Source organism: Rhyacophila brunnea, unplaced genomic scaffold (genome assembly GCF_057557595.1).
Source record: "Rhyacophila brunnea isolate RB1 unplaced genomic scaffold, BYU_Rbru_1.0 scaffold_13, whole genome shotgun sequence".
NCBI classification, from domain to species: Eukaryota; Metazoa; Arthropoda; class Insecta; order Trichoptera; family Rhyacophilidae; genus Rhyacophila; species Rhyacophila brunnea.
The window spans coordinates 14,845,219-14,861,154 of record NW_028232785.1 but is presented as its reverse complement, the minus strand read 5'-3'; the positions used below and the strand labels follow the sequence as shown (position 1 = coordinate 14,861,154).

Sequence of the window (15,936 nt, the reverse complement as noted above, 5' to 3'; positions counted from 1 at the left end):
TCACTTGTCTTATCTGGTCAACCTGTTACGCTACCCTCCCCTAAGTCTGGACCCTAGCCCCCTTTGGGAAACAATGTAAAGGGTGGGAATTAATCGCACAATGCAATAATCAAAATTCACAAAAAAAAAATAACTTTAACATTTGGAAAGTAGTTTTCACATATATTAAATGATTTCACAAATAAATAGATGAAATCACATAAAATAGTTTGTTTCACAAAACAAAAATCATAAATCACTCATTGTAAATATAAATTCAATCAATTTTGACAACTGCACACATTTGTAAAATTGTTTTCACCGACAAATAATATATCGCACAAAGAAAAGGTAGAAATTCACAAATGTCAAACTAATAATTGTAGCAGCATACAATTTATTAGAAGGCAATCGCAAAAATGATGCTTAGGTGTCAATATAATTAATGTTTAACGCAGTAATATAAATATGTGTATATTCGTGCTGCTATCGTTCATATATTATTTGATGTAAATCTACAACCAATAATAACACCACCTAGGTATATCTTTTTCGGTTCATCGATATAATTTTTGGTAAATGTGGCGCAGATGCCGTCATGAGATTGTATAAGTACCTATCATTTTTGAACTAAACCTAACCTAACCTATTCTAACGTAATCTAACCTAATATAACTTAACCTAACCTAACCCAACCTAACCTGACCTAACAGAACCTACCCCAACCTAATATTAGGTACCTAATAATATAATCTTAGATTGTGATAATGAAGTATCAAAATCTATAAGCATTTCAAATTATAAATTAACAATTATTATTTGATCGAAAAACCTATGTGCCGACAGAAAAAGGTATTTATTATAATTGTCTACTGGAATAAACAGCAGGCTGTTTTCGTAAAAAAAATCATAAAAGCTCATGACGGCATCTGCGGCACAATTACCTAAGTTTTAATTAACGTCACTTTCTAAATAGGTATTTATAGTATTATTTGAATCTGAAAGTAGGTACATACCTACCTAATACATACGTATATGTTTTGCCAAAATATTGTTTAAAATCATTAAACCTAATTTTCTTAGTGTTTGTATTCTTTTACGATTAATTGGTTACAATAGTATATTGATACGTGAAGACAACTTTTTCCTTTGTGCAAATCGATCATTTGAGTGTTGTAATTGATTTGTGAATATCATCCATTTCCGATGTGACGAACATCTTTTTAAATGTTGTCAGCGCTTTGTGAAAACAATCTATTGAATTGTGCGAATATATATTCCCCCAATGTAAATAATAAATTACAACCAGGAGAATCTTGAATCGAAAATAATCTCGATTTCTGTAATGGCAGCACTAAATATGATTTATACTTGTCTATGACTAGAAAGGTCGGTGCCACGTCAATCTCGTCTGTCATATTAAATCATTTAAAACATAAAATGGATATAAAAGAAGAACCAGAAGAAACCGGATGTGTTACTGACGGCAAATCACCCGGTCCGGTATGGTTTGACGTTCCCATAGAGCGTTCAGATAGCGTAAAAGGCCATTGCTACATAAAACAAGAGATTACTGACGATGTGAGTTGTAATTATTATCTCAATGTCAATATACGAGTATAGTAATTTACATTGTAATTAACTGTCACTTTTAGATGTCTTATGTATTTAATTTATTGTCATTGGATCATCAAATATATTTATGAGCATATCGACTAGATAACTTTTACACCTTTGAAGGCCGGTTCAGATTAGTCGAGTAATAAGTCGAGTGGCGGGTAATTTATTAACTTAACTTGTACGGACAGACAAATTTAGCCGAGTAATTTAATAAAATCATTTAGTTAACTCAATCCATTCTGTTCTAATTTTTTGGTTGAGTAGCGACCCCCACCACGTCTCACTCAATACAAAATACTAAACAAGCCACGAGACAATTAGTCTGATCACGTTATCAGTCAAGTTCATTAGTTGTTGTAGAATTTCTTCCAATTCTTATAATATAGCCATTATAAATGAAGTTATTAACATAATTATTTACCGATAATATAAATTGCAATGTTGACATCAGTTGTTATCAAATCGCACATTGAAAATCGTCCCGACTATGATATACCTAGTCAAATCAAAACTGGGCGAACAGTTGCATCTTTATTCTATGCGACGACGCCATGTCGGGACAATAATTATGTCACGCTAGCCAAAATGAATAACGAAGTGCGACATTTTGGTATTACATTTATATCTGCGCCTAGAGTTGGGTATTTCCCGAGAAAATCTCGGTTTCCAGATTCGGGATTTCCAGAAAAGAATTCTCGAGGTATCGGGAAATTTAAAAAAAACCTGTAAAAATCCTAAAAACAGACAAATTCCAAAAAAATATGATTTTTTTTTACTTATGTAAGAAGAAAAGTAAAATAGATGTAGGAAACAAAAATTATTAAAAACATTACTTATTGACATGGGATTTCAAAAAACACAAACTGTCAATCGCTGCGTCTGACAATCGCGTACGCTTTTGAGACACAAAATTCCCTGAAGATGCAAAAATTGCGCTCATTTTGAGTCGACGTTGGCTTAATTGTGTTAAATGCCCCGACCAGTCATTGCACGTTTTGTGTTTTCTGTCCACTTTTTTCATATAGAAAATCATTTTTTCAATTAATATTTAATAAATAAAATGTTAAAAATTTCAATTCTCGAGATTCGGGATAGAAAATCTCGTAAATTTCTTGAGAATTCCCGTCGGGAAATTCCCGAAACCCAAGTCTATATGCGCCTTTTGTAGCTTGCGACACCAGATTTTTTTTCATACTGAAATATCAAATTCAAGATATACGCGGAGCTACATTAAATTACATTATGTTTAGTGAATATCAACAGAACAGAGTTTTGTAAAAAAGGCGAATTAACCAAAATGCTATTTTACCGTGGAGGATTTTTTACTTCTGACATTTATTTATTAATTACCTGTGGATAATTATAAATACTTAAGTTTATAATTTCACTTAGAAAGAATACTGTCCTTGTAATATTCATTATAATAATATGATATTTTATAGGCCATATATGTCACATTCGCTTTTTATTCGTAATATTAAGTGGATATTCGCCATTGCGATTATCGTTTTTTAAGTACTTTCCTGTGGTGATACAAATTCACCATTTTTACACAGCAAAGCAGTGAGGTACATATTGTTTTTTCGTTAACATTTCGATTTCACCAAAATAGTTGATTCGCCACAAAACTTTTTTAAACGGTACATGTTCAAACACGCGCGTTATCATGATCTTACTCCCTACTTTAGTTTTAGTTTGTCAATTTATGGCTACGGCCGTATGTTATAGCTTAACCACTGGGGAATGCCAAAAGAAATGGCGTATTTCAAAAAAACACTACCTTATTCTTAGGTCATTAATTATTATAAAGCAATCATTATTCGTAGGATGTTTATCACATTTGGATGGTCAAATACATAGCTTATAATTAGTATCTTTAGAATTATCTTCAAATGTGTTAATCTTGCCCATTTTTTGAATAATAAAATGCCTAATTCTTGTCAAATTTGGTATCACAGAGATTATCAATATAATTTTTTATCGTAAATATTTCACTATAAAAATGTCGATATAAATTATACTTATGGTTTTATAAATGCGTTTAAAAATTAATAAATGTAAAAAATCTTAACACCACTGCACATTTATGTACTGAAATATATAGGTTAAAAAGAATACTATTTTATGTAATAAAAATACTTTATGCATTCATCAAATGTTTAAAATAAATACAAAGGATAATAAAGCTTCAAAATTATATAAATAGATTATCTACAACGTTTAGGGATGTCCAGGATCATGCTTTGAAAATATAATAAAAGCTCCATTTTTACCCACGCTGAACACGTCCGCCCTTAATGTATATTGCGGACAATCGGAGTATGCGAGAAACGATTATTTAATTGAGAGGTTACATATATGTGAACTACTTGATTGAAGGGTTTGCTACTGACAACTCATAATATTATATAATACAATATCGAGTGTCGAGTACTTCATTATATACTGAGATTGTTATTTCTATTTTATATCAATAGATATTGTCACTCTTTGCATAATAGGAGAATAGGATGATTGGAATAAATATTGTATATTTATTTAATTTAAAGATCGAAAGAACGACAGTGTGATTGTGTTATAAATATATCTATTTTTTTGTTTTATTATATAAAGGTGGATCCATGTTACGCCCCCTGCGTTAAAGTTGAACCCAAGGAATACCAAGAGGATATATGTGATCAAGACGACTTTCAAGATATGCGAAAAACGTACGATGGTACACCTGGTGAATGCTCCAGCTCACAAATTACTCCAGTACATCAGGTAAATCAGATAATGTTATAACATTTCACTATATTTTACAATAAAGATAATTTTCTAGAAACTTAGGACGTGAATATGGTGTCATTTCTACGTAAATTCAGTGTAATTTCCGGCGTTCCCGCATCGCATTTTTGTGCTGTAAAATTACCAAATACCGTCTAAGTTTTTCATCACATTTAAAAAAAAAAAGTACAACCTTTTATTTTGAAAGGAACCATATGTAATTTTTATCAAATTATCAATTACCTGTATCCAAGATGAATAAAACAATCTTCTTCTGTCATATAGAGCATGGAGTAGGTTTCAGTTTGTCTTAGGTGTCGTCGTCATCATCATCAGCCTGAATCTATCCACTGCTGGATGAAGGCCTCTTCAAGCTGCTTCCACTTCTCTCGGTCCTGTGCATTGCGTTACCGCGTACTTCCGCAGAACTTTATCTTCTCTACGTCTACCTTGCTGACGTTTTGTAATTCTTGGATACCATTGGATGACCAGATTTGTCCAACGATTGTCTCTTTTCGAGCTATGTGTCCAGCCTATCTCCATTTAAGGCTTTTAATAAACTCTATTTGATCGCAAACCCTTGTCTGCTTCCTTATCCACTCATTTCTCTTTTTGTCCTTTCGCGCTATGCCCAGCATGCACCTCTCATACCACGTAGTGCTACTTTTAGTTTCTGGATCTCTCTTTTACTTAGGGTCTATGTTTCACACGCATATGTGATCACAGGAATCACACACTGGTTGAACACAGTGGAAGGTCATTTTTGAAGACATTATTCAGGCGGCCAAAAGCACTCCAGCCTAACTTTACTCTGCGAACAATTTCATCAAATATACATCCATCTATAGACACTTGTTGTCTCAGATAGATGTAGCTTTTCACCTGCTTTCGAGCTGAGTGCACTTGACGAGGATTCCTTTTTGGTCCGCAAAGTAGTCTTAAGTGTATACGACATAAATTATTATGCTTTAGAAATTCTTGGAAGGCTTATTTAAAATCTTGGCCTGTCTCAGACCCCATGTCCTATTTTCTTTATACTTATATGTTCAAAAGGATTTCTGTTTTTGTTTTTAATAGCAAAGCTAAGCAATAAAATTTATTTGAAAAAACATTCAATAAAATAAATAAACCTTTAAACTTTGAATACATAAGCGGTCTTGAAATAGATTATTGGGTTATCACCGTGTCTTCTTCCTTCATCGACGTTTCCTCTCTTGAGAATGGTCTTCGCAATGAGCCCGAAACGTTGAGGAAGGAAGAAGAATTTATCATTACACGGTGATAACCGAATAACCTATTTCTATAACGAACAACCGTGAAAGACTCAAACATTACATAAACGGTCTTGTTATGGAATAAAAAGTGGAGCTTATAATCATATTTAAACATTTTCTAGGGCCTAGGCCACGGTTGGCGAACCTTTTCACGTACGCATGCCAAAATTTCGTAAATATTATTTTTCAACTGTCTGACGTACTGAGCAGTTATAACAAAAAAAAAATAGTTTTTAAAAATTCTAATAAAAATGACGATGTTCTAGATACTACTCACAAAACATAGCACATATAGATTTATCACTTTTTTCAATTACGCCATATATTTCCGTCCACCAATTTTGAAAATGTTTGCCAGAATTACTACTTTTAACCAAGTTTCTGTTCCTTATTTGGTGCAGTCATTTTTTGTGGCTAGAAAGATAGAAATGAGATTTTTTGTGTATTAGTTAATTTGGTTATTTACGCACAAATTGACACCAGAATTGCTCCGATCAGATGAGGTATTCTCTCGCTATTGTGGTCTCAAGCATTGTAAATTGATCAAAATTATAGGTCCGCAGCGCGGCATTCCCCGCTGCCTGGCGAGGTTAGTGCGATATGTATTATACATGACGCATAAAGTCTAAGGACCAACCTATACAGTAATATATTTAAATTAAACTTAATGCTTATTCTTGAAGAGTAGGTACCTATTTGACTGCTATATTTTATAAAATGCGATCGGTCATTTATTATTATTGGTGCCATGCAAATCATCTCGCGTACCATATGTTCTCCACCACTGGCCTAGGCGATGAGCCAGCATTACGCCATGTTTATATAAAATATTTTGATTCAATACATTGAAACTTCTGGCTGACCTACTCACTTTACCCTTTATTATATTTTCAGAAGAGTGCTTCAGAGAATTTCAAGATAAAAGAAGAAACCACTTACCAGACGGACACTTCAATTGGAGAATTTAATAAATACGCAACGCATCCATTTACATGTGACAATCCTGTGGCTGGCTGTTCATATTCTGTAGATAAGGCTAATGATCAGGTAAATACTTTGTCTCAATTTTTTCAAGGTACGGCGATTCCTATATATGGTGGCAATATCAGCATTTATGTAGAATTGTTTATATTTTTGTTACGCATAGTTATGTTGGACAACATATGTACTAATTTCTTAACTAAATACCAATTTGTTAGTTTATAGTGGATTATACATACCAGAAAAATCTATTTTTTTTCGACCATGTCCGATCTAATAAGATCATATGGGCCTCCACAGGGTGGAGGTTTGTATTTAAAGATTTTTTGTTTTTACGAGAAGTGGAATTGCCTGACTCAGGATTCGAACCTGGGAACCACGACGCGAAAGTCCGACGCTTAAGCCGCGTGGCCATCATGAAGAAAATCTATAAAAAGATTAAATTCTTTTTTAAGCAAATCGAACCATAAACAATATTGAATCTTGAAAATCGTCATGTTTCTAAATATTTATATGTGGTCACACGTCCAATCGGTGTTTTTTGCTTATTTTTAAACCATAACAATTGCTAGCCTCATGAACTTTTTTTACTGGTGAGTAGTAATATTTCATAATAGGTTTTAGAGATTCCTATAAATTCTTTATGGTATATAAGAGAAAATAGACGTATAGGTATTATAGCGCCTTTAAACGTGCATGGATTTACTGGCAGTAATAGTGCGTGTTATAAACTATCGTGACAATAACTGTTTACACGTAAAAATGCTCAATGTCTCTCCAATATCATTCTTCAAGACTCAAGAGTAAAGGTTCAAATAGACTATATGACGTCGGTCACATATATGCTAAGAGCGTTTTAGTGTATGTGATCAAATCTATGCCATTCCGACATTTATACATACATATTGTATGGCATCGTATTTACATTCTGTGACGCCATGTGACACAGGACGCCAATATAAGAAACAGGTTTTTCGACATATATATGACCGATCGTCATAGAGTGTATTTGAAGCATAAGCCAGACGCGATTTTGTCATTTTACTACTACTATTTGACAAGTAGTGAAAATCTGTTAACCTCAAAATGAGTACAGTTCGTTTTTATGCAGGCAGGTTCGCCACTATCGTTCTATTGCGCAGGTGCAGATCGAGAAAATCCCTTCTGTCGCATCAAAATTCAGAAGCTTTCATACTTTTTTGATTCATGCATGCAAGCTTGCAACTGCAGGATAACACATGTTTACCTATACATTTTATTGTTACGGCTATATATTACTAACTGTCAACAGTAAATCCATGGATGGGTAAACGGGGTATTATGCTATTTTGCAGTTTTTTAGTGCAATCTTCTAATCTAATTGGCAGCTGCAATTTACATAGCCTTCGTAATGTTTAAAATTTAAATACATTTTTAAACAAAGAGACACATTTAAATGGTTACTGGTCCCCATATCGCATTCTCACGTGGCAACTTCTGTTGAATGTTAACTGAAGTGGGAACCATATTTCTACAACTTGCAATATAAATAATTGGATGAACTTGAGGTGCTTTTTTCATTCAACATTGAAGTCAATTGATTGCCTAGGCAAGTAACCAATTTGATAACTGGCATCGGAACGTCAAACTTGTCTCAACTTGCATACATTGTTTGGCACTGTTTTTTCAGCAATAGTTTCTTTATTTCGACACTTAAAATATTATACGACAACACACGAACTAACAAATCACTCAACGCCAATGAATATCGCTTTAACCAACATCTAGTTCAGTCTTTCTCAAACTGGGTGATAACGCCCCCTTGCGGGCGCTGGTGGCTTTCAGGGAGGCAGTAGAAGGCTCAAATAAATTAGGGGGCGTTAAGGAAATCTAGAGGGGCGACGGCAGACAAATATCTATAAAAATCCGACGGAATCTAGACACGACACCACTTGGGATGCGATTTACTACTCGAATACTTGGAGTCCCGTATGGACGATTAAATTAGAGTCGCTTACACATGTAATAATGCTTAGAAGAATTTTGGCTGTCGAAGCGAATCTCTCCCCTAGGTTATGGTCTGATGTTCAAAGATTTCTGATAGCATTCCCATCGTCGTATTTTTGTGAACTTGGATTTAGTGCTGAAGCAAAGTTGCTAACTAATACGAGAAATCGGCTGCAAGTTACTGAACGGGGCGAATTACGTCAAACTCGTCAAAATGCATCAAATACATCCTTCACTATTTTCTTCTTCCACCCTGTCACGTCCCAACATTGGGGCATAGGGCAAGCACAAGTTTGCGCCACTTCCCTCGGTCCATCGCCAACTCCCGCACCTCCCGCCATGTCAGACCTGCAGCACGTAGGTCGCTTTTGTAGGATCACTGCAGGGTGAGGTAGGGCCGGCCACGGCGACGGAACCCTTGAAGCTGTGCCACAAGGGTACGAAGTGCCGCACTCTTTGGCGGCATCCGGAATACGTGTCCCAGCCACGTAAATCGTCTCATCGTGATAACTTCAATCACTGAAGGCTGTTGTGTCTACTCACGAACTCGGGTATTTGTAACGCGGTCGTACCAATGTACCCCTAAGATTCGGCGGAGACATCGATTCTCAAAGCTCAAAAGCCGAGACTCTTGAAGCTTAGTAAGATGCCATGTCTCACAGCCACACATGAGCACAGGTAGCACGCACGCGTTAAACAAACGACATTTGGTTCTCACAGAATACAGCCTTGGCCTCCATGTGACTCCAAGTCCATCACATTAGATAAGTTTTAAATTCAAAGCCTTTCTTTAATGAATCCTTTCTATGCCGCAATTAGTTAATTGATAGTAATTAACATAAGAATTGGTGTAATTAGGGCGTCCAAAGACGCTTTGGGCACTTAACCGGTTAAAAATACTTCAAGTATGATTAAGTATGAGTTTATTTCCTCTCATTGAAACATTCTTTGATCTTTTTAAGATACGCAACAGATGGTAATGTAAGTTAAAAAATATGGGGGGCACTAGATTTTTTTAAAATTTCAAAGTGGGCGGTGGTCGAAATACGTTTGAGAACCTGTGATCTAGTTGAACGACAAAAATCTCCACGGGAGAACTGGATATTAAGGAGCGAGGCCTGATTCGGCCTTCTTTTGGGAATCGTTTCAATGGCCCTAAGAGTGGGTCCGTATCCACCTGACATAATGCAATTTTTCGAAAGGCGTATTGTCAAGTTAAAGGTTGTAAGGTTAAAAACTAAACACGTATGTATGCCGAATTTATTTTGCGATTATTGATTGGGCCGATCAAATTATTATAATAGTTAATAAGTATATGAATTTACTTGTTCAATGCTCGTGAACATAGACTAATATTACTTTTGGCGGCTAGTTCCAAAGCTTCAACCTTATTTATTATGCTAAACACAGACAGTGCTTTTATAATGTGTCTATAGAAGATGTACATAAAACTAATATATTGTTTTATTTTAAAAGCGGCGATTTTTCCAAGGACACCAAAATCCGGACGACTGCCGACTGGATGACAAGAAAGTCAGTTGTTTGACTAATCAAGAAAGCGAAAACAAAGTGTTACCATACACGGTGTTAACTATAGATGAACAAAAAATTAAACAGGAAATTATCCCAATTAATCTTCCAAAGGTTGTACGTATTAAGTTGAAAAGATTAAAGCATTTACCACGTAATTTTATATGTAGTGTTTGCGATTTAATTTATGATTCATTAAATAATCTTAGATGTCATGAGATTATTCACAAAAGCAGGACTACTGATAAACGTAAATTGTCATCTAAAGACAGTGGTAAAAACTCGTTTAAATGTAATACATGTTCTTATAGTTGCAAATCGTCGCATATATTAAAAACACATCAAATGACACATACTGGAGAAAAACCCTTCAAATGTGATGTATGCCCATACGAAAGCACGCAGTTGTCTAATCTTAAAGTTCACAAAATGAAACATACAGGAGAAAAACCGTATAAATGTGATGAATGTTCTTACGCAACTTCATTCTTTAATAGTCTAAAAGTACATAAAACTACCCACTCTGGTGTAAAATTGTACAAATGCGAGGTATGCTCGTATGAAACTTCGCAGATGTGTAATCTTAAGGTTCACAGAATGTCACATACCGGTGAAAAACCTTATAAATGTGATGTGTGCTCTCATGAAACCTCGTACAGGAGTAGTCTCAAATTGCACAAAATGACGCATAGTGGTGTGAGACCGTATAAATGCGATGTTTGCTCTTCTACGTTTGTTTCATCGGACGAATTCAAAAGACATCAAATGACACATACCGGCGAAAAACCATTTAAATGCGATATTTGCCCGTACAAGAGCTCGCAGAACAGTCATCTCAAAATACACAAAATGACGCATAGTGGCGAAAAACCGTTTAAATGTGATGTGTGCGCTTATCAGTGCTCGCGGAGTGATATGTTGAAATCGCATAAAATGAAACATACAGGAGAAAAGCCGTATAAATGTGATGAATGTTCCTATACATGTTTGCATAGTACTAGCCTTAAATTGCATAAAAAGTCACACACTAGTGAGAAACCGTATAAATGCGATGTTTGCCCTTTTGAAAGTTTATATACAAGCTCTTTAAAACTACATAAAATGTTACACACTGGCGAAAAAACCTATAAATGCGATGTTTGCTCATACGGGAGTACGCATAACAGCCACCTCAAATTACACAAAATGACTCACACTCTTGAAAAACAATATAAATGTGAGATATGTTCGTTTGCTTGCAAAACATCTCAACACTTAAAACGACATTTGCTGATACATTCTGTTAAAAAACAATGTTAATAAACTGTCTTTTCTGTGTATAAATTCGAGAATATTAAAACATATAGCGACGTAAAGTATGCAAGTGTTATTTTCAATAATGATGGTGGCTGATGGCGTAATAATCTGATCCAGTTTGAATTTTATTCATTGGGATAGTCAACGATGTGATCTAAAGGCTTGCCACTATATCACATCTCTCTCCAAAACTACTTGTGGTTGAATTTTATTTTTGCTCATACTTAACTCATGAGATCGACATTGGTTGCACATCTCTCAACCCACACCGATCCCATGATAAAACTATTTATTTTTGAGAAGTTTTTTTTAAACTCCTGAACTCCGGAAACTCAGGAACCGAGACATTATGTAACTCAGCGTTCAGTGAAAGATTTTAGCAAACATACTTTCCTTGGTTATATGAAAGGACCCATCAATGAAGCTTTTCCAAAAAATAAGGCTGTATTTTTAACCCGGACCAGCGTTAACAGCCCAAATTCATTACCTTATATATCCTCTCCAGCAGAGCCATTAGCGAAACTGTCCGTTGGCCTGCTGCCTTGCATGAGAAGTCTTCACGGTCCGCATCGCAACTACTTCTGGAGAAACTGGGAGCACGTGTCCAAGAGCGTCGTATGCTCTATAAGAATATTGGTGACACTCGCAGAATATTTCCAGGTGATGACCAGAGTTAGACAGGGTTGTGCTTGCTCCATTATAAGTCTGCTATAAAATAATAAATACTATCAACATAGTGCATATGGTGGAGCTTTGGGATGCTCGTAGGGTCTGAGAAGACGTGAGAAGAGCAACAGGCATTCTTGGAGGCGCAGTGTGTTATCCATATGCAATATCTAAGATCATGATCAAAAATTGATACTAACAATGCAGTTTGCTTGTAGGCTGTACTAGTTTTATTACGTAGTTATAGTGCTGTTACCGAAAGTTGAGGCGATCGCAGATACGAAAGATTGTATGTATTGATGAATTTCTGAAGAATACATTATTCTTTTATATGCTGTTCTTTTTTTGATAAGTTGGTTTTTTTTCGTAAATCAAAACAAAGAATCTTCTTTTTTAAAAGTCAATAAAAAAATTGAAACATTCTGTTTGTAAACAATGCCTCTGTATGAGTATTCTGGTCGCCTCAACTCTGGTTGTGCTACCTATTAGTATTTAACTGATCAAACACATGGGCGAAATTTAAAAAAATCTTAGAAATGCCAATACCCTAATCAAAAAGGTAATATTTACCCTTAAATTATATTACATACGTTTATACGAAAATGACAGTGGTATTTTTTGTACTTTAGGTAAGAAACCTTCAATATACCATTGAACCTTGACAACGTTGATTAACCTTGTTCAAATAATTTTAACAAAAAATACTATGAATTTTAAATTATTTGAATTGAATTGAGTATTTTAACACTGCTATGTCAAATAGTAATTTTAAAGTACCTAGATCTATATTATTTCAAGCATTTGTATATTGCTAAGTAACATGACGTATATAAATAAATAATAAATAAAAAGTCCCTTTATTCCTTACAGATAAAATTTAAATGACAGTGAATTGACTATATCTAATATATATATATATAACCTATAATTATATTTTTGTATAATACATATAAATATTAGGATTTTTATTTTGTATATAATACTGATAAATAATGTTTATATATTAAACAGTGCTATGTAACGTTTATATAGTATTTTTATATTTGTAACTTAAATAATATTTTGGTATGTAAGAACCCCTCTTCGGGTGAAGGCCTTCTCCAAAGAAAGAAATCCCACTGGACTCTAGCATAGATGCAAGGTTTGTTGTATTCATCATCATCATCATCATCAGCCTGAATCTATCCACTGCTGGATGAAGGCCTCTTCAAGTTGCTTCCACTTCTCTCGGTCCTGTGCATTGCGTTGCCACGTACTTCCGCAGAACTTTATCATTTCATCGATCCAGCGGCCTCTAGGTCTACCTTGTGGACGTTTTGTACTTCTTGGATACCACTGGATGACTAGATTTGTCCAACGATTGTCTCTTCTTCGAGCTATGTGTCCAGCCCATCTCCATTTAAGGCTTTTAATAAACTCTATTACATCGAAAACCCTTGTCTGCTTCCTTATCCACTCATTCCTCTTTTTGTCCTTTCGCGTTATGCCCAGCATGCACCTCTCCATACCACGTTGTGCTACTCTAAGTTTCTGGATCTCTCTTTTACTTAGGGTCCATGTTTCACACGCATATGTCATCACGGGAAGCACACACTGGTTGAACACTTTGCGCTTTAGGCACAGTGGAAGGTCACTTTTGAAGACATTATTCAGGCGGCCAAAAGCACTCCAGCCTAGCTTTACTCTGCGAACAATTTCATCAAATATACATCCATCTATAGATACTTGTTGTCCCAGATAGATGTAGCTTTTCACCTGTTCGAGCTGAGTGCCATTGATGAGGATCTCTTTTTGGCCTGCAAAGCAGTTGAACATGACTTTCGTCTTTGTTACATTTATTTTCAAACCTACTTTGTTGCTTACTTCAGCGAGTTCCTGCATTCTGCTTTGGAGGTCTTCTGAGTCTTGCGAGAAAATTACTATGTCATCGGCAAAGCGCAGATGACTCAGGTATTCTCCATTTATGGGGATCCCTTTGTCATTCCAGTCAAGTTGCCTGAATAAGTCTTCAAGGGTAGCTGTAAATAGTTTAGGTGAGATTGTATCACCTTGTCGGACTCCTTTGCTGATAGGAAATCTGCGCGATTGTTTATGGAGATTTACAGATGCTGTTGCGCTACTGTATATATTATTGAAAATATTTATATAGCGTCCAGGGATTCCTTGTTTTCTGAGTGCGTCGAGTATTGAACATTTCTTTATCGAATCAAACGCCTTCTCATAGTCTATAAAACCCATGCATAGTGGCAGTTTGTATTCCTGGTACCGCTCTATGATTTCTCTGACGACTTGGATATGGTCCATAGTGCTGTATCCTCCTCTAAATCCGGCTTGTTCTCTCGGTTGGTTCTCGTCTAGTACATTTTGCAGACGGTTTGAGAGAATTTTTGTGAACGTCTTGTAGAGAATAGGGAGTAGACTTATTGGACGATAATTTGCTAGGTCTTCTCTGTCACCTTTTTTGTGAAGAATGACAATGCTGGCATTTTTCCATACCTCTGGGACATCCTCTTTGCATATGCAGGCTGTGAACAATTGTGCAAGTACTTCATTTGCATCCTTTCCTGCTTTTTTGAGGATATCTATCGTTAAACCGTCTTCCCCGGGGGCTTTCCCACTTTTCATGTAATTTAAAGCATGGGTTACTTCCCAGGATGTAATTTCGGGAGTATGGTCTTCCGAATTTCCATTTCTCTGAAGATCTAAGTCTATAGTCGTATTGTCAGTGTCATCACTGTAGAGATCGCTGTAGAACTCTTCAACTCGGCTTAACAAGTGTTCCCAATTTCTGACGATAGAACCATCTTTTGCTTTTAGTGCTGTGATTTGACGTTTTCCTATCGACAAGCATTGCTTGTTTTTGTTTAAACTTCTGCCTGCTTTCACAATTGCTTGTATGAGGTTTACATTGAATTTACGAAGGTCTTCTCTAATCTTCCTTCGGAGGGTTTTGCAAAGTGATGAAAACTCCATATCGTTTTGCGCCTGTCTATCGCTCTTGGTTTTCCTTCTCTGCTCCATAAGATTCAATGTTGCCTTCGAAAGCTTGGTGGAAGGTGTAACTTCTGAGCTTTTTACGCCTGTTTTTTCTGCACATTGTAGAATAATATTCGTTATATCCTCCGCGTTGGATAGGGAAACGGTTTCGTTCTCATCTAAGAAAGCCGATAGTGCATTTTTGAGTTCATTTTGGAATTCAGTATTGTTCTGCATGTATACGCGAGCATTTGACTTCTTCTGCAGTTTGGATCTTTCTGATTTGACGTTCAATCTTATCTTACATCTCACCATCCGGTGATCACTGCCGGTGTTAAACTGATTGATCACCTTACAGTTTAAAAATGTATATTTTCTGTCAGCGAGGATGTAATCGATTTCGCTGGTCCTTCCTGTCGGGCTTCTCCACGTCCATTTACGTGTAGGTTTATGTTGAAAAAAGGAATTCATGATGTGAAGATTGTTGGTTTCAGCAAACTCCACAAGCATGTCCCCTCTACCATCCCTTGAGCCATGTCCGAAATGTCCGACCGCTACGTCATCTCTTTGGTATGATCCAATACGTGCATTGAAATCTCCCATTATGATGTTGAAGTGGCATTTACTTTTATTTTTCAAGGATGTTATTTCCTCGTAAAACTCTTCCACTTTTTCATCAGGATAGCTCTGTGTCGGAGCATATACTTGCAAAATCTGAATGCGGTACCTAGCATTGATTTTAAGTATCACGCTTGCGACCCTGTCAGAAATGCAGTTGAACTCGACTATGCGGTCCCTCCAGGCTTTGTTGACAACAAATCCAACACCGCTCGTGCGTCCTTCATCGGTTCCTTTGGAGTAC

General features: G+C 35.8%; 1 protein-coding gene across 1 annotated transcript; it reads left to right on the top strand.

Annotated features, from left to right (window-relative positions):
- The first annotated feature begins 1,352 nt into the window (after positions 1 to 1,352).
- Positions 1,353 to 12,929, top strand: LOC147076610 (uncharacterized). Its single transcript, XM_085941297.1, has 4 exons — positions 1,353 to 1,560; positions 4,213 to 4,362; positions 6,534 to 6,686; positions 10,083 to 12,929. The coding sequence occupies exons 1-4, from the start codon at positions 1,357 to 1,359 to the stop codon at positions 11,433 to 11,435; spliced, it is 1,860 nt and encodes a 619-aa protein (XP_085797423.1). The 5' UTR covers positions 1,353 to 1,356; the 3' UTR covers positions 11,436 to 12,929.
- The last annotated feature ends 3,007 nt before the right edge of the window (positions 12,930 to 15,936 follow it).